The sequence below is a fragment of the Martes martes genome (assembly GCF_963455335.1).
Source record: "Martes martes genome assembly, chromosome: 13".
In the NCBI taxonomy this organism is placed as follows: domain Eukaryota; kingdom Metazoa; phylum Chordata; class Mammalia; order Carnivora; family Mustelidae; genus Martes; species Martes martes.
Window position 1 is genome coordinate 79,569,182 of NC_137901.1, and position 24,007 is coordinate 79,593,188.

General features: G+C 50.4%; 1 protein-coding gene across 1 annotated transcript in view; it reads left to right on the top strand.

The window, feature by feature from the left end:
- KSR2 (kinase suppressor of ras 2) overlaps positions 1 to 24,007 on the top strand; it is a gene marked incomplete at both ends in the record, with an annotated part of 399,795 nt that overhangs the window by 343,757 nt on the left and 32,031 nt on the right. The window contains 2 exons of the mRNA XM_080821671.1: positions 2,815 to 2,863; positions 4,803 to 5,170. Coding sequence (XP_080677797.1) covers positions 2,815 to 2,863; positions 4,803 to 5,170 — 417 coding nt within the window. The remainder of the gene's footprint in view (positions 1 to 2,814; positions 2,864 to 4,802; positions 5,171 to 24,007) is intronic.

Below are 24,007 nucleotides of genomic sequence, written 5' to 3' on the forward strand. Positions count from 1 at the left end.
CTTGCCCGATCTCCTGTCTTCCCATATTTCACTGTTGTAAACAACACTGCAGTGAACGCCTTTGCATGTGGCATCTCGAGCGTCCTTGGGACACAGACTGTATTTCCAGGTGGTCTGTTGTTGGTATAGCCCAACAGCCCAAACCACCTCCCTTGATTTCACTGCTTTGGTTGTGGCCGAAGTGAAGGGCATGCTAGGGGACCTGATTTCGATTTGACTGGCTCCTTGGTTGCCCGATTTGACATTTTTATTTCCTTGGTTGGTCTTCTGCTCCCCTAACTACTACATCCTTTCTGACCCGGGTTACAGACTTTGTTAAAGACCCAAATAGCACATCTGTGAAATCGAAGGAGCGGCAGTTTTCCGGGAATATTGTGCTGACATCCAGCTCCGGATCATTTCTCTGCTGCGCATACACCAGTTCCACAATTCGTACAAGACGAACCCCAGGTTATTAGCTGGCAGGCAGGGAGTGCCAGCGAAATACAGTAGCTGCCTGCGATCTGCCTTAACGGGCATGGAGCGATGGGCGCTAACTCTTCGCGGAAGGAAATAATTTAATCGCCGGGCTGCCGTAATCATGCCTTGATGCCAGCAGAGGAGGGCTGCCTGCTTTGTTGTTGGGTGTGAGGAGGGAATCCAGCGCATTGTTCCACCCAGATCTCCCCAAGGCGTTAAGTTCGCGGCATTTCAGCTGTCACCGGGTGCTTTCATTCGGCTTTCCCGGCCATACTGCAAATAACTTGTAAATAACTCGTTAATAGGAAAGCAAACAGCACTTTGTGACCCTCCCTTCTTTCCCCTTCTTTTCATTCCTCCAGCCTCTCAGGCTCCCTCTCACCCGGAGCCCCTCCAGCAAGTGGACTGGCTCTGTCTGCAGGGTCAGCAACTTCTTGGGGTCTCAAGGTCAGGAGAGCAGTGGCCCCTCAAATGGGCTGGGTAGGGGGACCTGCTAAGCTTCCCCAGGGGAAATAGGAAGGGGGCAAGGTGTTCATTGTGATTTTTTTCCTGCCCGTGGTTTCAGTTTTTCTGGGCCTTCAGCAGCCCAGTTACTGTCTCTCTGCAGCCCTACGCACCCACGCACATGCACACACACGCACACACCCTCTCCTCTGAAAACACATTCCCCAGAATACACACACGCACACACATACATGCACATGTGCACACACACACACACACCCTCTCCTCTGAAAACACATCCCCAGAACACGCACACACGCGCACACACGCGCACACACACACCCTCTCCTCTGAAAACATCCCCAGAAACACCTCCCGTGCCCATCACGTACCATGTGCTCCAACAATGCCTTCACACCCCAGTATATACCCAGCTACGTTGTCAACATACAATGTGCCCACGACATCCCCAGGAGGCCCCCCCCAACTCCCATGCGCCCAGAACCACCCCTACACAGAGCACATCCCATCACACCCACGTGATACCCGACACGTACTTCACGCGCACACATGCAAGCACCCTGTGGCCCCCAGCACCCACACACACCGGGAGCCCAAGCTTAGCCCAGCTGCAGCACAGGACCTCATGACTGCATCACCCTCGCATGTGGACACATACGCGTGTGCACACACGCATGTGCACACACACACACCTGTGTCTTCCAGTCCAATACGGTTTCTCTCGTCCCCATTCCACACATCCTGATTCGATGTGATTGGCAACATCCAACTAACTCAAACACTGAGGATTTTCAACAGACGTCCAGTAATCTCTCTGGGGCATTTCCACTGTACTCCATTTACTCGATTCATACCTAACTCCGGGCCTTTGTCACGCTTAGCTTTTCTGCACAATGTCTCCGTGCTTGCTTTCATCCCCTCGGTACTAGTATCATATTCCTCAAAGTCAGGAGCTGGTTCCAGTTCCAACTCCATATCCCTTGGACGGCCTCGCCCCTGTCCTGGCACACGCAGGTTTTCCCCGCTATCCAAAAGTAGAGCGTGCCTGGGAAACCTTTCATGAGCCAAAAGAGTGTCACGCAAAGAAGCAATTATCATTCATCTCTATGGAAAAATTGGGGGTGTCCTCCAACCCCCAAAATTACTTCTCTTAGGCTTTTCTGATACCTTAGGACACATCTTGCTACGGGATTCACAAAGTACACGGAGATGAAGCCCAGATGCTCGTAGACACAGGTCAAAGCTCTGGTGGCCGGATGCTGAGATGCGCAGGGTGCATCCCAGGGAAGGAGCTTGGAGGCAGCCCTCACACTGCTCGGGATGCATGACGCCTCTGTAATGGCTCATTGCAAAACCAAGCTGAATGCAATGTTCACTTTTTACCCTTTTCCATGAAGGCAAAAACCCTCTTCGAATTTCTTTTGGTAGATATCAGCGTCGACCTTTCGTAAAAGAGAAGTGGCATGAGGCCAGCTTGCAGAAAGCGGGCGGTGCCTGTAATCCCAAACCCTAAGGTTCTCCCGTAAGATTCCAAACCCAAGTGAACTTGAGCAATCTCGTTAATTCTTTCCTAGCAAACACCCGGTGCTCTGAGAATTCTTCCGCCCAGGGCATTTCAGCCAATGTATAAGGAAGCCGCTAGATTAGTGGAAACCGAAGCCATAAAGAAAAATGAGGCCCTGAGCAATCCTGAAAATCTATTTAAAACAGTGTCCTTGTCATTGCTTTTCATGGTGAGGTTATGGATTATTTTAGACCCAAGTGTTGAAGTGAATGTTGAGATAAAGCCTTGATGGGGAGGGCTTCTCACTCCAAGACTTCATACATGGATAAACTAGACACCGACCTCCTTTTCACCTGAGGGTCACGTTTCTTTTCCTTTCTTTAAAGCTTGGAAGGAAATCCGTTACTTCAAATTGAAGTGGAGCCAACTTCAGAGGTGAGATTGGGAGAGTGAGAAGCACCTTCTCATGCACCGTGTGTGTGTGTGCACGCCGCTGTGCACCTTTTTTCCTGGGGCTGAGTCCAACCCAGCACTTGGCAGCGTCGATGGATGACTTTAATGACGCAGAGGGCTTGGGGTGGGTCAGGGCGGGGGGACCCTGTTTGATGGATGTTCTAACTCCGGGACAAGTGGCGGGGGGCCCCTCCCGGCACTGAGACTAATGGGCCATTATATGGTGTGCATCGTGGAAAAACTAGTCGTGCAGAAGTTGGCAAGAGATTTGCGTTCTTAGTTGAAAAATCAGCTTAGGGCCAGGTGAATACCGAGGGGGTTGTGCCCCACTGCCTTCCAAAGAATACACCGGGGGAGGCGTTCCCCATGGACATGGAGCTTGGCGGGCTTTTGAGAATGTTCTGGGGCTTCTTCCCATTTGCCGAAACTACTGGAGGAATGAATGAAGTGTCCTGAGTTAGAACCATGGACTCCTCAGCACTGTCGCTGTGTCCTGAAGCGAAGGGAGCAGAGCCCAGAGAAAATTATGTCCTTTCTGCAATTACTGGGCTAGTTGAAAAATGATCCTGGGGGAAGCCAACCAATGGAAAGTGTGTCATTTCTCCCAAGTGTGCCACAAAGGGCAGCTTGCTCAGGTTTGGGGGCAGGAGGACCTCAGGCTGCCTCGTCAGGCCCCAGGCCTCTGGGAATCCCCACCGGCTGGGGCTCCTGCTGCTTCCTCGCTCAAGCAAAAGAACCCAAGGGCCAGGGCAGTCCCGGTACCACACTGGGAAGTCAGGTCCCCGGAACTTCAGTGTCTAATAATTCGGTGGTCACACCTAAGCATTCCTGGGCCACCTGGGTGTTCGGGGACAAAAATGCAGCGTTCTGGCCCCGGCCTTCTCTTCTCTGATTCGGTAGCTCTGAGTAGGGCCCAGGAATCTGCATTTTCTCTGGAAGCCTAAGGGCTGTTGGATGCAAACGGTCAGGCATGTGCAAGGGCTTTCATCCCTTGAAAACCTCACACCATCGCGGCCGTGGAGGCCGGGTTTTATTAGCTCTACTTTATGATGAGAGAAGGAAGTCTCAGAGAGGTCAAGCAGTTCACCCAAAGTCACACAGAGACCAGGTTCCAGCTCATTTTGTCCGATTTGGGTAAGGCCTCCTAAGAGCCTCCCTTCCATGCCCCATCCTCACAGTGGCTGAGCAAGCGGGGTCTGCCCTGTGCGGAGGAGCTCTGACCTTTCCCTGTTTCTGACTCATCAGTTCCAAATCCCCTGGAGGAAGCAAAAGGCACTCCCTGCTGAGGTGTTCTGTGCAGACAGACCCTGATGCATCCACAGTTCAGCCTGTTGTCTTTCTTACGCGTGAGCAGACAGGTCAAAACATCATGGCGGAATAAGAGGGCATTGGAGATGAGGAGTCGAGACACCTGTGCCTCAGCCCCAGCTCTGTCTGGCTGTGTGATGTCAAGCAACCTCCCGGGGTGACCAAGCACCCCTGTTTGCTGCGCCTGAAAGGATTCCCAAGGGAATTTTCATTTTTAAGTCATCTCTACACCCAATGTGGGGCTCAAACTTACAACCCCGAGACCAAGGGTCGTATGCTCTACCGACTGAGCCAGTCAGGCACCCCCTCCCCAAGGAAGCTTCCATTGCCCCAACCAGCAGCCTCCAGCAAACCAGCATGGGTGGGCCCCCATCATTTCTCCTCTAGGAGCCTCAGTTTCCCCCTTGGCAAGAGAGCATTGGACTATCACGATCTCCCTTTCAGCTCCTTCTTCTTCTATGATTCTAGACAAGAGCGACCTAGGGCAAATAGATACATGTCCCCCACCGGCCAAAAATGCACCCAGGGATGTGTCCAGACCCGGGGGGGAACTCGTAGGAAGGCGGGGCAGTGGCGGGTGCCGCTCTGACCACTCTCCCTTTTCTGGCCCCAGAATGAAGAGGGCCACGATGAGGCTGAGGAGTCGGAGGACGACTTCGAGGAGATGAACCTGTCCCTACTCTCAGCCCGGAGCTTCCCGCGCAAGGCCAGCCAGACCAGCATCTTCCTGCAGGAGTGGGACATCCCTTTTGAGCAGCTGGAGATCGGCGAGCTCATCGGCAAGGGCCGCTTCGGGCAGGTGTACCATGGCCGCTGGCACGGGGAGGTGGCCATCCGGCTGATTGACATCGAGAGGGATAACGAGGAGCAGCTAAAGGCCTTCAAGCGGGAGGTGATGGCATACAGGCAGACGCGGCACGAGAACGTGGTACTCTTCATGGGCGCCTGTATGAGCCCGCCCCACCTGGCCATCATCACCAGGTCAGTCCTGCCCAGGGTCCCCCACCCACGGACCCATTCCCAGAGTCCTGCCTCTGGCAGGATTGAGAAGTGGGGGCTTCTGGTTAAGGCATGGTTCTGGCGAAGGGAGCATCCCCAGCTCTACCGTTCACGATTGTGTGGTTTTTACGATTTGAGATTCTAGAAAATACTTTTGATGCTAGCGCTCTTTGGGCAGACCAGTGCCACGGGGAGAACACCGTAAGTGGGAAGGTAGGGAAGTTGGTTCACATCCCCCTGTGGTCCTAGTATTTGCGGAACAACAACACTGAGACTCACAGTCTCCATATGAAAATTGAACTGATTGGATCCAATCAGGGGTTGGCAGACTTCTTCTGTAAAGGGCCCCGTAGTGAATGTTTGTGGTTTCATAAGCCACACAGTCTCTGTAACAACTGCTCAACTCTGTTCACTTGGATCAAATAGATGTATGTGGCCGGGTGCCAATAAAACCTTATTCATAAAAGCAGACGATGTGCTGGATTTGGCCCTCAGGCCCTAGTTTTGCCAACCGTGGGCTAAGATCGTGATGACTGTTATTCTGGCTTTCATGAAAGCAGCGTATTACGTTTGCAGGTCTTCACAATTGCTCTTTTAAATATCCAGGATCCCTGATCTCTAGCTGCACAGGAAGGGTAGTGAGAAAATCTGACATTAAGAAAATGTCAGGTGATAGCAACTTTCCTGAACTTGCTCTCTAACCTCGCCCAGGGACATGGGATGTTGAGAGAAAAAAAAAAAAAATTGCTGCAGTTGAAAGTTGAAAATGTGAAACAATCCTTTGGTGTGTTTTTAAACTCTGGCTGTTGCCCTGCTGTTGCTTTAGGACTGACCACAGCAGTGCCATTCCTGGCGTGGCCTGGGACGCCGAGAGTCTGCTCTCTCCTTCCCATTCCCAGCTCCAGCAATGAGATCCCAAATACACACGTCTCTCATCTTGGCAGGAGCTGTGAGCTCGGGGAAGAGCTGGTGTGTCTTTGATCTGGTCCCTTGTGACACAAAGCATCCTTGAGCCCATTTATAAGATCTCAGTGGCCCGAAGAAGGTGTGTTATTGTCTGTCAGCACTGACTGTGCAGATGATGGATTGAATCCATGTAGCCCATGGTAAATGTTTTTGAAGGATTGGAGATCGAAAGCTGGCCCTCAGTCCTCCCTAAACCAGGGTAAAAATGGTGGTTCTCCACCCTGAACAGGACAGAGGAAGCCCTGAAATTGCCAGCTCAGATCATATTCGGGGGCTGAGCTGTTCTCACGAGGTGAGTGTATCAGTATGCTTGTGCTGAGTAACAAACTATGCGCCACCCTTCAGAGTTTTCCTCTATCCTGTGGACAGGTCTGTGCTGAGCCAGGCCCCATAGCTGTGTTCTTGGACATATCTGTGGTCAGCTGACAGGTCAGACTGGGGGCTGCTTACTCTTGGGTACCTTCTCACGGTCTCTTACTCCCCAACAGCCTAGCCTGGGCTCATTCCCAGGGTGGTTTCAGGGTTCCCAGGGCAGCAAGAGGTCGAGTGCTGATGGACAAGTGCCTTTCACACCTCTGTCCTTGTTGCAGTGACCGATGGACATTGGCCAAACCAAGTCGTGTGGTCAAGCCACATTCAAGGCTTGGAGGAACAGAGTCTGCCTCTGCATGGGAGGGTTTGCAGGAGCATAGGTGCAGGGAGAGGGACAATTTGTGGCCACTTGTACAACCTGCTACAGCTCCTTTCCTTCTCTCTCTGTTATCCAGAATGTATCGTCCTCATGCATAGCCCTTTATTTGGGGTACACACATCTGGTGGGAAGGTGGTCTTCCCCCCCCCACACTGGTCTTCTGCCTAGGGGTCCCACCAGTCCGTCACCCCAAATTTCTCTCTGGTCTGTTCCACACCTTCTGGCCCTCTAACCCCTCTTTTAGACATCCCCAAACTAGAAACACAAAACCCCCCATCTCCTGTCCTTTGCCTGGCCCTTCTAAGGACCTCTCGCCCCCCACCTCCCGCCCTCTGACTTCCTTAGGGTTATTGGTAGAGCCCAGTACCCCAAGCCTCCCTCACCCCTTTCCCAGGGGCTAATTGGAAGTGGACAGATTCGGTCAGCAGCCCCCCTTGAGAAACGAGTGGTCATTATGGAAATGTGTCACTCATCCCTGTAAGCCAGCTGCGTTTGTGGCCCCTCTCTATTATGTGCAAACTCTGCCCCACCCCCACCCCCAAGCACCACAACTGCCTGCAGATTTCACAAATAGCGCAGCCTTTTCCTGGCACCCTGATAAAGACTCTGCAGCTTTGGGACATGTAATTGGTCTCTGAAGTGTTTTGGTATTTTGTGTGAAGAAGCCAGATGAGCCCCAAAGAAGTGGTATTTATTCCCTATTATTGTGTCATTATATATGTATCTCGGGGGGGGCTCTGTGTACCCCCTTCTCCCATTCAGGACCGCCCACTTGTCGACCATCAGATCTCTTACCCGAATGTTCAGTTCGAAACCCGATATTTGAGTAATTTGATTAATCACCTGCATCCGCGTCATTGGCTGGCCGAGGCCCATGGTTGGACAAGAGCCAGCCAACTAGAACAATCTTTGGACCCTGGATTTATTTTACAGGGAACATAAGACCAGATAATTACCTGGCATATTCCAGCTAAATTCACAATGGCGTGTTCTGCCAATTACTTAGTAATTATCATCGGAGTTAACAAGTATTTCTAAGATTAGCTTCCCTGTAACGCGATGTGTATGGCTCTTGGGGAATGAGTAATAACCGACTAGTTACCCAATTGCTCTACCCACAAATACAATTAGCAGCAGGATTGCTAAATCGTTTCACGATTGGGTTATTATGAGATTGTTGCAAAGCTATTGGCAGTCGGTACAATCGCTCATTTTATAAAACTCCGAGTGGAATTTGAAAGCCGATGGCGCTGAATGGAAACATCTCTCATCCTTCTGCCTTCCTGCAGTTGCCTAGGCCTCAGTGTCCCCATCTGCGAAACGAGGAGGTAGAAGTAGGTGCTTGGAGCAGAGTCCCTCCAATGCTGACAAAAATGCTCTGGTTTGAAAAGCAGCCTGAAACAGCCCAGGAGCGATGCTTCCCGAAGTACGCTCTGCCAGGACCTCCTACGTCAGAGCCAGCAAAGGGAGGAAGGCCGTGCCGGTGCAGATGCTGGGTGCTCCCAGTGTCAAGTTTCCTAGGAGTGTGGTGATGGGCACACACTTGGTGGCTTACTGTGACACACATTTATTGTTCTGTAGTTCTGAAGTCCGGACGTCCAGAGTGGATCTCACTGGGCTCAAGTCAAGGGCTGCTCTTTTCTGGAGGGTCTGGAACAGAATGTTTCCTTGTCTTGTCCGGCTTCTAGAATATTCTTTGCATTCTTTGGCTTGTGGCCCCTTCCTCCATCCTCAAGGCCAGCAGTATCGCCTCTCCCTTCCGTGGGCACATGGCTGCTTCTGTGGTCAGATCTCTCTTATATAAGGATCCTTGTGATTGTGTCTAGGACCCAGCCATCCAGAAACATCTCTCATTTCAACACGCTCCGCTTCTGCAAAGTCCCTTTTGCAATACATGGTTTGCAGGGGTTAGAACCTGGATATCTTTGGGCTCCAGGATTCAGTCTATCACATCACCTTGGACCTAATGAATGGAGTCACTCTGAAGGTTAAGACTTTCTAACCAAGCTCCCCAGTCCATTCGAATCTGATTAACATGTGGGAGCCACACCCTGGGGACTATTACCAGGGAGTACCTACTGTGTGCCCAGGGCTGATGCTGGATGTGTCCAGCTGGTGCAGAGGCAAATGGAAACAGGAAAGTTAAAAAAAAAAATTTTTTTAAAGACCAGACAAAATGACAAAATAATTAGGATCTTAGTGGGAAGAAATTTGTTATTTGTCTAGTAACAGGAACACGGACCAACCTACTTTAGCTGGGTGCCATGGGGACAAGACCAAAGCAAAATGCTACGGTTGATGTCTCCAAGAGGGCCCCATTAAGAGGAGCCTTATCCCACTAAATGCATCTGGGCCAAATTACAGATATGGAAACTGAGGCCAGGAGAGTAAAATGGGGCCAGGACGGGAGCCCAGCTCTCTAACAATGCACTTGATCCTCCAACAGGTTAAAAACTCATTCTCCCCCAACGTTTGTCCAGTCACTCATTCAGCCATCAGATTTTAGTAAAGACATTGAGTATCAGGCACTTTGCTGGATGCTATGGGGAGGGTGGTGAGCAAGACAGACATGGACCCTGTTCTCAGAGTCCTGTCATTCTAGTGGGGGCAGACAGACTAGTGTTGTGTAGTGATGAGATCATTTGAGTAGGTCTCAGTCTGTTGAAGGAACCAAACCAGAGCAGTGCTACAGAGGGCCTTGGGGACTGGAGTTATTTTAGGTGAGCGTGGTGGGAGGGAGGATCCCGGCAGCAGAGGCCTGAGTGCGAGGAGCCAGCTCTGCAGATGTAGCGCAGGGCACGCTCAGCAGAAGGAACGGCAGATGCAAAGGCCCTGGGGTAGGAATGAGCAGGGTGTGCTTCAAACCAGAGAGAAGACTGTGGTGGCAGAACATGGTTGGTGAGGACAAGAGGGTGGGAGGTGAGAAAAGAAGCCGGCAGGAACCAGACTGGGGGAGGGGAGGAGAAAGGGGTTCATGCCTGGTTGAAGTGGGCACCGATTTCTACAGCAGCCCTTCAGCCTCCACATGATATTTGAGGCCACGTCATTCATTACAGGGTCTGGCCTATGTCTCGTAGGATAGTAGGATCCTCTTCCCTACCCATAAGATGCCAATAGTACTGAGTCCCTAGTTGTGAGAACCAAAAATGTCTTCAGATATTGTCTGATGTCCCTGGGGCAAAGTTACTCCCTGTCGAGAACCGTTGGCAGAGAGTCTCTGACTTAAAACCTCGGGTTCTGTACAAAACCTCCCCCATACGACTCTTGTCAGGCAGCTGGGATACCTGCCCCTCCCCCAAGACCCTCTGCTATAGGATCCGGAGGGCTGGCAAGAGGTCTGGATTTTATGCTCAGGGGAGCAGGCAGCCCTTGGAGGGTCGTGGGTAGGGGTAGGAACTGGTGTCTTCAAGGACAAAAACGGAGAAACTCCCAAAATAGAGGGTGGGGGCCCAAGGAGCGTATTTTGATGGCTGCAGAGGCATTCAGAGTTCAAGGAAATGGTCGTTTATCTGCCCTAACTTCCCATTATGGTCAGACACGATGACTTCACCAGGCGCCAGCGTCCTTTTCCCCCAACCCAGCCCATTACCCTTGGCTGGACCAGGAAGGGCTGTGTTCAGAGGGCTGCCCTCCGTGGTTAGCGTTCTGCCTGTGGGTCTCCATCAGCAGCAGAGAAGCCGCCGCTCTACCCTTGTCGTCGTCACCAAGGGTGAGCCTAAGGAGGGAGACACGCTGCTCTATTCTTCCCAGAAAGGCACACCACCATGTCCCAGTGCCCTCATTAGCTTCTGCTCCAGCCCTGTCTCTCTGGAAAGGAAGACACAGTGAGCTTCAGGGTCACGTAGAGACCATAGTTCCATCCTGGGGTGCCTTTTCTTGGAGCTGAAGGAGGCACAGCTGATCATCCTGTCTGAAACCGTTTCCCTGCTTCAGGGGCATTTCTTTAATGTTCATAAATGCAGAGCCCCCCCATACACCAAAACAGCAGCAGAGTCCACCAGCCTTCAGCCAGTACTCGGCTTCAGGCCAGGCACGGTGATGTTCTCCCATTTATGACTGTGCCCATTTTCCAGATGCGAAAACTGAGGTCAGACAAGGCAAAGGGAACCCTTGCCTGGGTCATAGAACAAACACTTGGCAGAACCTAGAACTGAGCAAACGTATGTCTGATTTTAGTCTTGTGGCCTCCTTTGTTGCCCTGGCTGCATCAGCGGGGTCGGGGGGAGTGGGCAGGAATGTGTCACGGGATCTCACCACCCCTATCTCATCAGACGCACCTGGGTACCTGGTAATGCTGTAAGAGCCAGGCCCCATCTTAGTCCAGTGTGCCAAAGCCTCTGTCTTTTTTAAGTTCCGGAGGATTTGGTACACCACAGTTTGTAAGCCACTGGCTTGTTAAACTGGTTTCATTTTTTGTAGCTTTGATTCTGTTTATGTAAATACCCTGTAAGTTACTATGGGGCCAGCATACACACACGCACACACAAATGCACACACCCCTCTTCCATATATCCTCCACATTACACACTTTCCTTTCTCTTTCTCTGTCCTGCTCTTTATCTTATAAAATACACATTTGGGGTGCCTGGGTGCCTCAGTGGGTTAAGCCTCTGCCTTCGGCTCAGGTCATGATCTCAGGGTCCTGTGATCAAGCCCCGCATGGGGCTCTCTGCTCAGTGGAGAGCCTGCTCCCCACCCCCCACCTGCCTCTCTGCCTACTTGTAATCTCTCTTTCTCTCTCTGTGAAATAATTAAATAAAAATCTTTAAAAAAAATAAAATAAAACACACTCACTTTCTCTTTCCTGCAAAAGACTTGTATTATTGATATTAGCAATTGACAAAGTTCCCATGGCCCACAAGCCATCCTCCTCCCGCCAGTCTTTTTCTAGAATCCCCAGATTATTTAAAGCCACAGACCCCTGACTAGCATCACCTGGGAACTTTTTAGAAAGGCAAATAGAAGGGGGCACCTGAGTGGCTCAGCGGGTTAAGCCTCTGCCTTCGGCTCAGATCATGGTCCCAGCGTCCTGGGATCAAGCCCCGCATCGGGCTCTCCGCTCAGCGGGGAGCCTGCTTCCTCCTCTCTCTCTGCCTGCCTCTGCCTACTTGTGATCTCTGTCAAATAAATAAATAAAATTTAAAGAAAAAAGAAAGGCAAATAGAAGATCAAGAATCCGCTCGCTCCCATCAGACGCTCTCAGGGAGGACCCACTCTCTGAGTTGCAAGAAGTTCTGCAGGAAATCTCATGTGCACTCAAGCTCAGAGCCCTTGCTCTAAAGAAACCGGTTCTCACGTTCTACCCCGAGCGAGCAGATTTTTCCACTGCCAAGAGCTGCGCATCCCGGAGCCCTCACAGAGTGATTCTGCCAGGCAACCCTGGGAGGTGAGCAGCAGAGTCCCAGAGGAGCGAGGGCCCGGAACGTCCCAAAGCGCAGGCCAGCAGGGGCCCGAGAGCCACCTGTTAGCTTCAGCACTAGTGTGAGTTCACCGACGTGCCTCCCGAAGACATGTCCGGGCCCTTGGCTGAGTGCTATGTTCTGAGAACACTGTTCCTACGGTTTCTCCATTCTAGGAGAAGAGACAGTCAGTAACAAATTGAACAGACAAGTAAGATAATTAAACATTGTGTTAAGTGCTGTGAAGGGGATGGGGGATGGGTCAGAGTGACAGGAGGGCTGCTTGGAGGAGGGGCTGAGAAGAGGTGTCTTAGGGGAGGTGACATTTGAGCTGAGCCCTAATGAGGAGGAGCAGCAGGGAAAGAGCAATCCAGGCAGTGGCACAGCGGGTGCAAAGGCCCTGAGGTGGGAATGGGGTGGGCACCTTCAAGGACCAGAAGGGAGAATGTGAATGATAACATGGTGGTAGGAGAGGAGGGTCTCAAAGGTGTGGATAAAGGTGCAGAGTTTATTCTATGGCAGTGGGAAGCCAGTGAGAGATTTTAAACAGGAGCTAACTCCCACTACTCTGGAAGTTTCCTAATGGCCTGGCTGCTTGCTGCCTCCTCTTAGACTCGGCTAGTAGTTGGTTCATTGTATCAAAACCTCATTCGGGGGGCACCTGGGTGGCTCAGTGGGGTAAACCTCTTCATTCAGCTCAGGTCATGATCTCAGGGTCCTGGGATCGAGCCCCGCATCGGGCTCTCTTCTCAGCAGGGAGCCTGCTTCCCCCCTCTCTCTCTTCCTGCCTCTCTGCCTACTTGTGATCTTTCTCTCTGTCAAATAAATAAAATCTTTAAAAACAAAACAAAAAAAAAACAAAAAAACACCTCATTCGGTTGAGAGCAGTGACAGCTTCAACGTAGTACAGCCCAGAAGGACACAATCAGAGGGAATGAGATTCTGGGGTGTCCTGGCTGTCACTGTGGTGTCCCCACCTGTGTGGGGGATGCCTGAGTAGGATTCCTCTGTATTTGGAAATGCCACGAACTTCAGGAGGCTTTCTCAGGGATGGGGGTAGGAGGGAACAGGGCAATAGGGGCACTCCATAAACATCTCATTGTGATAGAGGGGCTTGGCATGGGCGCCCCAGGAAGGAGAAGGGAAAACAGGATTTCCCCACTGCTTTCAGGAGGATTTTTAAAAATTTCTCATTGGGCAAGTGTCCTCAGTCCCACCCAGATCCTGGGTGCCCAGAGTCTGAATGCAGCTGTGAAGTCGTGTGAGGTTGGCTGGATCCCCTCGCTGCGCACACCCAACATCCAGCTCCACCCATCTCCCCGGGGACAAGGTAGTAATGAAATCCCACGAGGCCTCGTTTGCACAGCATTCTAAATCCGGTGGATATCAGGAGGTATTGAATAGACTACTTCCAACTCCAAATCAGTCCTTGCTTTTCATGCTTTCAAATAGAATAGTGCCAAGCTGCACTATTTGGCAGACAGACGGAGGACCCTGTCTTCTGCTAACTCAGACCGTAGTAACTCCGTGCCCGAACGAGATCTTGACTTGCTTTTCCGGTAACTCTGTACTTGTGGGTTTTCTGATTTTTTTTTTTCTTTTTCCCCTTTCAGGCCGGTTTGATTGTCCTAAATATAACATACAAAAGTGGGGGCTGGGGTTCTGAACACATGAAGATTCCGTCCCCCATCATCTAGTGGAATCGTCTTCCTTTTATGTTCAAAAAGCTGAATTGCTTTCCCTTTATAAAGCACAGCTGAAAAGGTTTTTTGTCTGTGACTGCCTTTAATTGTGCTGGAATGTGAAGCACCCTGGGACTTTTGTGAAGGAAAGGCTATAAATGCACTGCCTCATTATCCTCATTATTATTAACATCATCTCATGTACGTTGCATATGCCTGTTGGTAAACGATCGTATGACCAGGCGAGGACTTGCTTGGGTGAAGACTTCGCCCCTGGCCACCACGTTCCTCGAATCCCAAAGATTCTAAATTAGCAAGCGGGCCATCTGTTATCACTTAAAAAGTAACTTGTGTGTCTTATTAGGCTAGTGATAACTTGTTATTGAAAGTGCGGATCTGTGACAAAAGGAAAATGAAATTCACCTGTAATGTTTACAGCCAGAGGCAGTCACATGAGTATTCTTGTGTGTAGCCTTCCAGGCACTGTTCTTAATAAACATGCAAACTTCCAGTTTGTATCTGTCACAGTAACAGTAACAGTAGCTGCTGTAACAAATAAGTCTTAAAGTATCTGATGGCTTTATACAATAGAAGTCCCGTTTCTTGCTCACATAATAGTCCAAAATGGACTGGATGGTTGGTGGCTCTTCCTCGGGTATGGAGGGATCTAAGACCAAGCGCATCTTTTGGACCCATCCGTAGGGCTCCAAGTTCTCTGCTTCTATCTGGGGAAAGAAGAAAGTACGCAGAGGTTGCATGTGATGTTTCCGTAAGCCATACTTATAAGTGGTGGGCATCATTCCACCCCCGTATCATGGGCCGGCATAGTCCTTCGACCACCCCTGACTACGAGGGAACCTAAGGAATTGCCAGCTGTATTCCCAGGAGGACAATGACATGGGTTTTGGTGAAGAGCCAGGAGCCCTTTGATGCACACACACACATACACACACACACTCACACACACATATTTATGGATAGATCTTCTATCCCCTTGAAGATAGACTGATCCGGCAATCCCATTCTATCACTTGCTACTTTCCCCAAATACATGTAGGAATGTCCTGTCTTTTGGGTTTGGGTCTACCGCAAATTTCTTCACTTTTGTGCACCTCTGTTTCCTCATCTGTAAAATGGGATGACTTTTTCTCTCTTGCAAGGTAATAATAAGATTTAGAGATCAAACTATAGCTTAATGCCTCCTATAACCAGAGACGCTCAATACCTTGTATCTCCCAGTTGCTATGGTAATAGGATGCTATTCTCACCACGGTGATGGCAATAGTGATAGTGATAGCAGTTAACAGGAGGTGTGTATTTCCTCCCAGGTGCCAAGATCTCCTTGGGTCTTGAAGCAGCAGGTGTTCTGTGTTTATTATGATATCAAATGATCTGAGGTGATGGCTATGATTTGACCCCTTGCACTTGTGGCTTATACCTTGTACCTCTCTGAGCTTCAAGCCATCCACAAGGCGATGCTGAGAAAGGAGCTGGATATACCAGTCTCCAGCTCAGATGGAAGGTTGAGGCTGGAAATAACCGTGTGTGAGTCATCTGCAGAGAAGTGGTGATTGAAGCTGTGGGCTTCTGTGGCAGCTGAGGTCATCCAGGGAGGAGCAGGAGGTCGCCCAAGGACGGAGCCTGGAGCACCTCCGCCGTGGGGTGTCTTCGGGGGGAAGGGTCACTGGGCACAGGGGACTGAGAAAAAGCAGACAGAGCTAGAGGACCCCAGAAGAGCATGGAATCCTGGAACCAATCTGAAGTAGCACCCCATTGCCGCCCTCCCCCCCCATTCCCTTGTATGACTTCGCTGTGTTTTATTTTCCTTAGAGCACTTCTCACCATAAGATATTATCTTGTTCCTCAATTTGCTTGTGTTTCGTCTCTTCCTTACATCCCTTCCCCCATCCTAGAATATAAGCCTGGGGAGAGCGCGACCTCAGCTACTTGGCTCACCTCTGCATCCCCAGCCTCTAAAACTCTGGGTCCCCCTTAAGTACTTGTTGAGTGAATGAATAACTATTGCCAAAAATATATTCACACGCATTATCACAGCCTGCTCTTCTAGGCAAGTGTAGCTGCAGACAATGAATGGTACTGTTTACTCAGAATCACTGAGAAATGAGTGGGACATATAAAATAGAGTACAAACTGGGCGGTGGGGGGGTGGCTATAAGATGTGGGAGAATTAACAGGGATCAAAAGAAGAAGTTGCCAACTATGTGATGTAAATTATCATCCCGACAGTAAAGAGACGAGCATTGTGGGGGTATTGGCCCCAAACACTCATCATCTATAATGTCCTGGGTGGGATGGTGGGAATGAGAAAATGAAGGCATGGCCTCCGCCCCCTGAAACTCACAAACAGGTGACTGGGATGATTCTCAGTGTCCTCGATCTCTGCTGTCAGATCCTAGGGAGCTGTGGGGTCCCAGATCTGGCCGCTTACTCAATCAAGGAATTAGCCAGATGGACAAGAAGGTGTTGGCATTTTTTTATTTGAAGATCTTATTTATTTATGGGAGAGAGCACAGGCAGAGGGAGAAGCAGGCTCCCCGCTGAGCAGAGAACCCGACCTGGAGGCCCCATCCCAGGACCCCAGGATCATGACCTGAGCCAAGGCAGATGCTTAACCCACTGAGCCACCCAGGTGCCCCGGGATATTGGCATTCTTAACAGCCAGTTCTGTAATGCAAAGGACTGGAGGTGGGAGGGGCTGGGAAGGAGGCAGGAGAGTCTGTGGTTGGAGGATGGGATCCATAGGGGTCCTAGCAAGAGCGAGGGAGCTGCAGACGGCCTGAAAGGACCTTGTAGGCCCGGCTAAGGAATCTGGACTCTGCTCGCAGAGGCCAGGGGAGCCACCCTGAGTTATAACCAGAGGAGCGAAGTCTTCAATTTGCAAAGCAGAAAGACCAATATGGGACAATCCCTTTCCTTAGCGGAGCTTGCAGCAGATCTTGCCCCCTCCACGGATGGTGTGGACAGTGTGGCTCATCGTCAGACATCAGCGGGAACAAACACAGGTTTTCACGCCCATGGTTCTGAAAGATCCTTGGGCCGACTCCCTAAGGGGAGAGCGATAGCAGGCTGGCGGTCCCTTGGAAACAAAGGCATTTTCAACAGCGCTCACTATTTACCCGAGTTAAAAATAGCCAGCTGCGCGCCCATGTTTTGAAGACGAGTGTGGGCAACATCAGGTCCTTAACATGTGTTCCAGAAACCAGAGGGATGGTTTCCTCAGCTTTGCTGTCAGCCAGTGGTTAAACAAATTCGGGAGCACGGGGGTAGCTTCACGGAGGAAGGCAAGGTTGTAATTAAAACTGGTTCCCTGCCATCTGATCGGCCTGCGTGCGAATACTGGCTTTTCTGTCTTTTGAATGGGTTTAACGACCCTCTGAAGTAGGTACCATTCCACTCCCCCGTTTATGGACAAGGACACCATGGAAGCAAAACGGTGAAGGTTATAGAAAGCTGGGGAGAGGCACGATTTGAACTCAGGGTCATCTAATTCAGACCAAAGTTCCTATCAACACCACCGCCTGCCTTTCCTTTCCTTCCCAGCTGTGTGTAAGTCCTTCCCTCTTTTGAATGCCCCTGGAGCCTCTGGGGACGCTGCCCTGCTGGTCCTTTCCCCCGAGTACAGGGAGGGGAAAGGCTGAGCCACCTCCAAGTCCGGCTCCTTGTCCAAACCGCCGAACCTGCCCAGTTTATGACTTGTTGAGCTGGGAGGTGCACAGTGAAACCCCGGCACGCGTCCCTTCCCTCCCCTCTCCTTGTGGCGGCCTCCAGGGTTTCGTGGGTGGGCAGGGAGTGGGAAGCATCAGATGAGTGTGTTTTTACTGCTCTGGGAACTTGCCAGACCCCGGGCTGTGGTTTGATGTCTTCCCAAACCGGCCACGGGTGCTTGGGCACTGCTCAACTTCTGCTTTGTCCCTGCCTGGCTGTGTTTAAGATAATTAAGCCCATAAATCAAATAATAAATAGATATTGACTCTTTGTCATGGAGTCTATCAGGATTGATTGACCAGAGGGAATAATGCTTTCCTCAATCAATGGGGAGCCAGGGGGATAGATAAATCTTGATAATGACTGGCAAGAGGAAAATCAATAGGTATATTAATATACACATTGGGAGCCTATATCTCTGAATGCAAAATAAGAGTTTACTTTGGCAGAAGAGGGGAACCAGGGAGGCAGGGAGCAGAGAGAGATAGACAATCAGGATCCCCGGGATCCCCAGAGGCAGGCATGGTGGCTGCCCTACCTTAGCTACTCGTTGATTTTTTTATTTTTATTATTATTATTATTTTTTTTTTTGGTGAACCATGGAAATCCCTGCTTTAAGGAGAAACTGTATTTGGTGTTTATTTTTTTCCATTCTCTGAATGTTGAGTGCCCAAAAATCCCGTCTGCCCGTGGGCTGCACCTTCCTCTATTCTGGGAAGAAAGGGAGGAGGGAAGGACTGGAAATGATGGGGAACAGAGACCAGGCTGCTTAGGGGCAGGCAACACCCAGTGAGAAGGAGATTGCTGAACTTGGTCAGGGTCAGGGAGCAACATCAAAAGAGTCTGTTCGGCACATTGAGTGTAAGGTGCTTCTGAGCCTTCCAGGAGGCGATGTCGAGTAGGCATTTGGATCGATCGCTGTCCAGAGTGCAGGTCTGGACAAGAGGTCCAGAGCGGGCAGCCATCTGTGCTATGAGAAACGAGGAGCCACAGGCCTGGGGCAGGGCTTTCTCAAAGGGGAACTCCTGGGTGGGGCCTGAGAATTTGCATTTTTAACTGGTTCCCAGGGGATGCTGACGCTGCGTCGGGGAGGGAGATGTGAGTGAGAAGGCGGCCGAGGGTGCCTCTAAGGAAGCCTGATCGAGGGGCCAGAGGGTGGAGGAAGACCAGGAGGGTGTGTGATCATGGAAGCCCAGGGCAGACAGTATTTCAGCAAGGGAGAAGAGTGGTCAGCGGTTTCAGAAGCTAGTATGGAAAGGCCAGGCGAGATGCAGCTGGAAAAGTGCCCCCGGGAACTCTTGCGGTCTTACTGTTTTGTTGGCTTGTGGTTTTTACACATACTCGCAGACTTCCCTGTTCACCTGTGCCCTGATGTTTGACAACCCCACCTGTGCGCCTAGGCGCATACCGTGTGAATTTCCAGGTTACGGCTGGGGTTCAGGTGGGAATGGAGCTCTTTACCCTCTGAACCGGAGGGATGGTGACTGTTTCAAAGGGGGCTGAGGCACAGCTGGAAGATCCATTGCGGGAAACAGTTCCCAGCAGGAAAGAGCTGAAATTCATCAGAATGACTGTATGGGTTCACTGAGGCTGGAAATGAATCCACTCCTGGGAGATGTTCTCTCTGGGCATGGCACAATATTATTTTGAAAACCAATCCTTGATGCTCAGCCATAGGTAAAAGTAAGAAAGGGAAGATTGTTGCTTGGTTGACTCCTTGGTGGGGTTTTTTTGTTTGTTTGTTTGATTTGATTTGTTTTTTTGGTGGGGTTTTTTTTTTTTTTTTTTGGTAAGATTTTATTTACTTATTTGACAGAGAGACAGAAAGAGAGAGCACAAGCAGGGGGAGCAGGAGAGGGAGAAACAGACTCCTTGCTGAGCAGGGAGCCTGATGTGGGGCTCGATCCCAGGATCCTGGGACCATGACCTGAGCCGAAGGCAGACGCTTAACTGACTGAGCCACCCAGGAGCCCTTGGTTGACTCCTTGTTAACACAAAAGAGGGCCTGGAACACTTGATATTAAGGGGAACTTGTTTCTTGAACTTCTCCTGCAAGCTGAGCTCTGCACTAAGGACTTTAGATCTATTGTTTTATTTCATTGTTGTCCCCATTTTACAGATGAGGAGGCTGGGACCATCCAAAGACATACAGCTAGGGTGAGGCTGAGTCACGTTATACCATTGATCTCTCTGATCCCAGAGTTGACCCTTAACCCCACCAGGCTGTACTGTGTCATCTGAAGAACTGAATTAATTCTCTGTTCAAATATTCTTTGTAGCTATTCTCCAAGGCTCTCTGGATGAGTTTCATAGATCACTGTCATGGTCTGATCACTTCTCTCATCCTTGGGTACAGAGTGAAATGCATGGGAATTTTCCCCATCTAGAAATTTAAAACAGAAAAAAAAAAAGTTCTTGAATGTCAAAGTCAAGCTTCCGAGTATCTACCAGTGCCTGGCCTCGTGGGTCATCAGAAAAATATAAGCTGATGGTCAGCAAAATAAGCTCCAGAAAAATGTTGGTTTACTAGTTGTCCGGATCTGAGTAATTACGCTTTCATACGGGTTTGTCAGTGTAAGTTTTTCTTTTGTACTGGTAATGAGCCTTTCTGAGCCTCAGTTTCTCTATCTGTACAGTGCCCTGCCTTGTGAGATGATTGAGGAGGAAGTGGGTTTCTACATCTAAATTGATAAAGAAATTGATAAAGAAAGGCTCACTAGAGTGAACTCAGATGCTAGCAGGGAAGGCTGGAAGGGGGAGCTGTGCCACGTGATGCCAATGGCCGGAAGAATTGTCAATGACAGACCCCTAACAGAATAATCTCCATGGGAAGGAATCATCAATTCTAAGTCCCAGCAGGGAAAGATGTACATTGTATCTTTTACCAGAATTGACTACCCCTGGGACTTAGCCGATGAGAAACTCCTCACCCTGAACTCTTACTTCTCTCCTGCGGACTTTCCTCTCAAAACAACCCCTCCCAGCTTCCTCTTCCTTCGCCATAAAGGAACATTCTCTTTTGTTTGTTGGACTTGCCTATGGTTTTGCCATAGCTTGCTTATCCTGGGTTGCAATTCTCTGCTCTTCTCAGATAAACGCATTTTGGCTGGTAAAACAGCTGGCAGTTTTACTAACAACATCAGGTGCTGTGTAAGTATTGTCAAGTTTGGTTGTTGCAGTGATTATCGCCAGTAGCCCTGTATCGTGGCTACCCAAGGGAGGGCATGCAAACACAACTCTTGTCCTGTGGCGCAACAGGGAGAACTTTGGACACAGAGTGAGTTAGAAGTCCTAGCTTTGTCAGCGTGCTGGCTGTGTGACCTCGGACAAATCACTTCCCGTCTCTGAGCCTCCCTGTTTTCATCTATATACTGGGGATAACAGTGTATGTTTCCCTGGGTGGCTAGGAGGAGCAAGTGGGAATGGCAAGACTGAAAATTCAGCACAGAATGACCAGGACCAGAGACACCTACCAGGTGGGGTTGGTACTTTCGTACTGGTGAAGCTGGGATGGGAACTCCTGTGTGCTCTTGTCAGAGCAGGTCTACTTAGCACTGTATGGGTGAGGAAAATCTCCTTGTGGAACTGGCAGGAGGCAGTAACCCAAGTTTAAAGTCAGGACTGCAGCTGAGGGGAGGGGCAATGAACTTCCCCCTTCTTGGGGCTCCTTCATTTGGTCTCCTGGGCAGCGACTGTCCCTCTACCGTGACTGACAGATGAGAAACAGGGACACCTGTCCCCAGCTGTCACCTCCCTTTGACAGAAACAGAGAGTTTTGGGGCCGAGAAGTTGTTCTTGCCTTTAATTAAAAGGCTTGTCTCTGAATCCCCTTCAAAAGCACATTCCGTTTCTTCTAGGTGTTCAAAAGACCCAAAGGAGCACCGAGCAGGGAACAGACCAAGTAGCTTCAAAGGCAAGGAATGGGTCCCAGCCATCTTCAGACTTTCCCCAGCTGAGACCCAGTCCCTCCCATGCCGTTATTACTGCGGCCTCTTGGGACTGTGGAGGCACAGATCAAGGATTCTCAGTGGGCTTGTTTGGCATTTTTGTAGACCATGGAGGTGTGTCCTGGCATGTCCGTCACCAGAGTCCGATTTCTTTCTGAGCAACAAGGGCTGCCTTTGACAGGCTCCCGGAACTGGAGATGCTGTGCCTTCACCTGATGGATTATTCTGTCTTGTTAATAAACTGCTATTTCTTGGGCTTAGCTGGGCTTGCCCCCCCCCCCTTCCTCCTGCAGGAACTCTGCCTTCTCTGGCTTCCCTGCCCCACCCCCTCTTCCTCTCCAGCTTTCAGCCTTGGTGCTGAGACATCTCTAGGGCTTATCTCACTCACCCAGCTACAGAATATCGAGGTGGAAAACGGGTGCTGTTGACATGGCATCTGGAGGGATGGGCTTTCCATCTTGTGCTGAATTTGGCAAGGAAAAAGGCATGGAAAAATAAGGAAACAAGAATTCAAGCACTACTTCTGCTATGACCTTAGGCAAACTTTAACCTTTCCGGCTCCCAGTCTGCTTGTTTGTGGAATGACCCGAACATTACCTACTTCATCTTTATCTGGGTCATTTATCTCCTTGGCTGGGGCTTGTTGGCCTCAGCTGAACATTTAGGAGTGAAGGACCACTCATCCACCCATCCACCCACCCGTCTGTCAATCCGTCTATCTGTCCATCTTCTCATCAGTTCATCCATCCATCCTCCATCCATCCTCCATCCATCCGCCATCCATCATCCATCCATCATCCATCCATCCATCCGTCCATCCATCTGTCCATCTTCTAATCAATTCATCTACCCCTGTCATACCCCTGGCCCACTTTACAGATGTACCCATTCAACATCTGCCACCCATCCAGCATTCACCTGTCTTCCCCATCCATCCATCCATCCATCCATCCATCACCCATCTGCTCAAGCACCCCTTTTCCTACTTTTCCTACCAACTCATCCTCCCACCTATCTATTCCTGTGCCCGTCCAGCCACTCATGTAATGATCTAGCCTTCTAGCCATTCAGCAAATGGTCGTTGAGAGCCCATTAGGCACTGGTAGGTGCTGGGAATGAGCGTTTGGAGCTTTCCTCCTGAGGCCTGATGGAGTCAGAGAGTGTGTCATAATTAAAGCCAGCTCCTTGGAGCAAAGCGAAATGACAGGGTAGGGTGGGGAGCGTCCGTAGACGGGAACTGCAGTGGACTGCACGCCCATGGAAATGAACAGTGGGTGGCACACTCCCAGATATGAAAAGAAAACAGACCGTTCAAACAAAAAAACCAGGCAGCAAGCCTGAGAGACCCAGAACCATCTCTGCCTCCTGTTTCCTTGCATTTGGTCCTCGTTTTTATGGAATTCCGTGCTGGTGAGCATGGAAGCCGAGACCCTGGAAAAAGATGGAGGAAGAGAAGGTGGTCTTGGGTGGTCGGGGTGGGGAGGGACGGTGCCGACTTAGTAGGCTCCGAAGTGGCTTAGCGCATTTTCCAGAGGTTGGAGGGGGGGAGGGGAACCAACGGCAGGGCTGTTGCCTGTCTACTTGACACCCCATTAACTCCCAACTTGGAATAATTTATCAGTGGCAGGCTGGAGTTTACTTATTCATTATTTATAGAGAAAGAGTTTGCTGAGCAAATCAGCAGTTCAAATAAGATCACAGGGGGTAGATTTAACCCACTCAAGAAAACCAACCAGAGTCAGGGCCCTGTCTACAGGCAGATAGAGCTGCTGGGGACAGACAGACACCCGCTGGCCTTCAATGGTGCCTGCTTTGTGATTCCAGAAACCTTCCCTTTATCTCTAAGTGGCCCTTCTCTAAGGAACACATCTCCTCCCCTTCCCTGCCCAATCTAGCCCGATCTGGGCAATTGTCTCTGTTGCATTTCAGTATCGCAGTAAAAGCCTTCAGTCAACCCTACTAAGAGTATCTTTGGGGGTCAAGTATCAAAACCAGGTCCCTTGAGCTCCTTTCCCTGTGTAAGATGGATGGCCATGGTTTTCTTTAAGTGTCCTAAAGATCTCTGGTCCTTTCATGTAAGGACGTCCTGTTGGACTTGAAGTCGGGACACCTGCTTTCCTCCCGGGTGCTGGGTGCTACCAGATCCTGTAGGATGGGCTTTCTGATCTTGATCCCGCAAAGATGCTTCAAGCAGTAGATAAAGCCAGACAGTGTTCTGGGGCGCCTGGGTGGCTCAATGGGTTAAGCCTCTGCCTTTGGCTCAGGTCGTGGTCTCAGGATCCTGGGATCGAGCCCCGCATCGGGCTCCCTGCTCAGTGGGGAGTCTGCTTCTCGCTCTCCCCCTCCCTCTGCTTGTGCTCTCTCTCTCGTTCTCAAATAAATAAGTAAAATCTCTAAAAAATAACTTA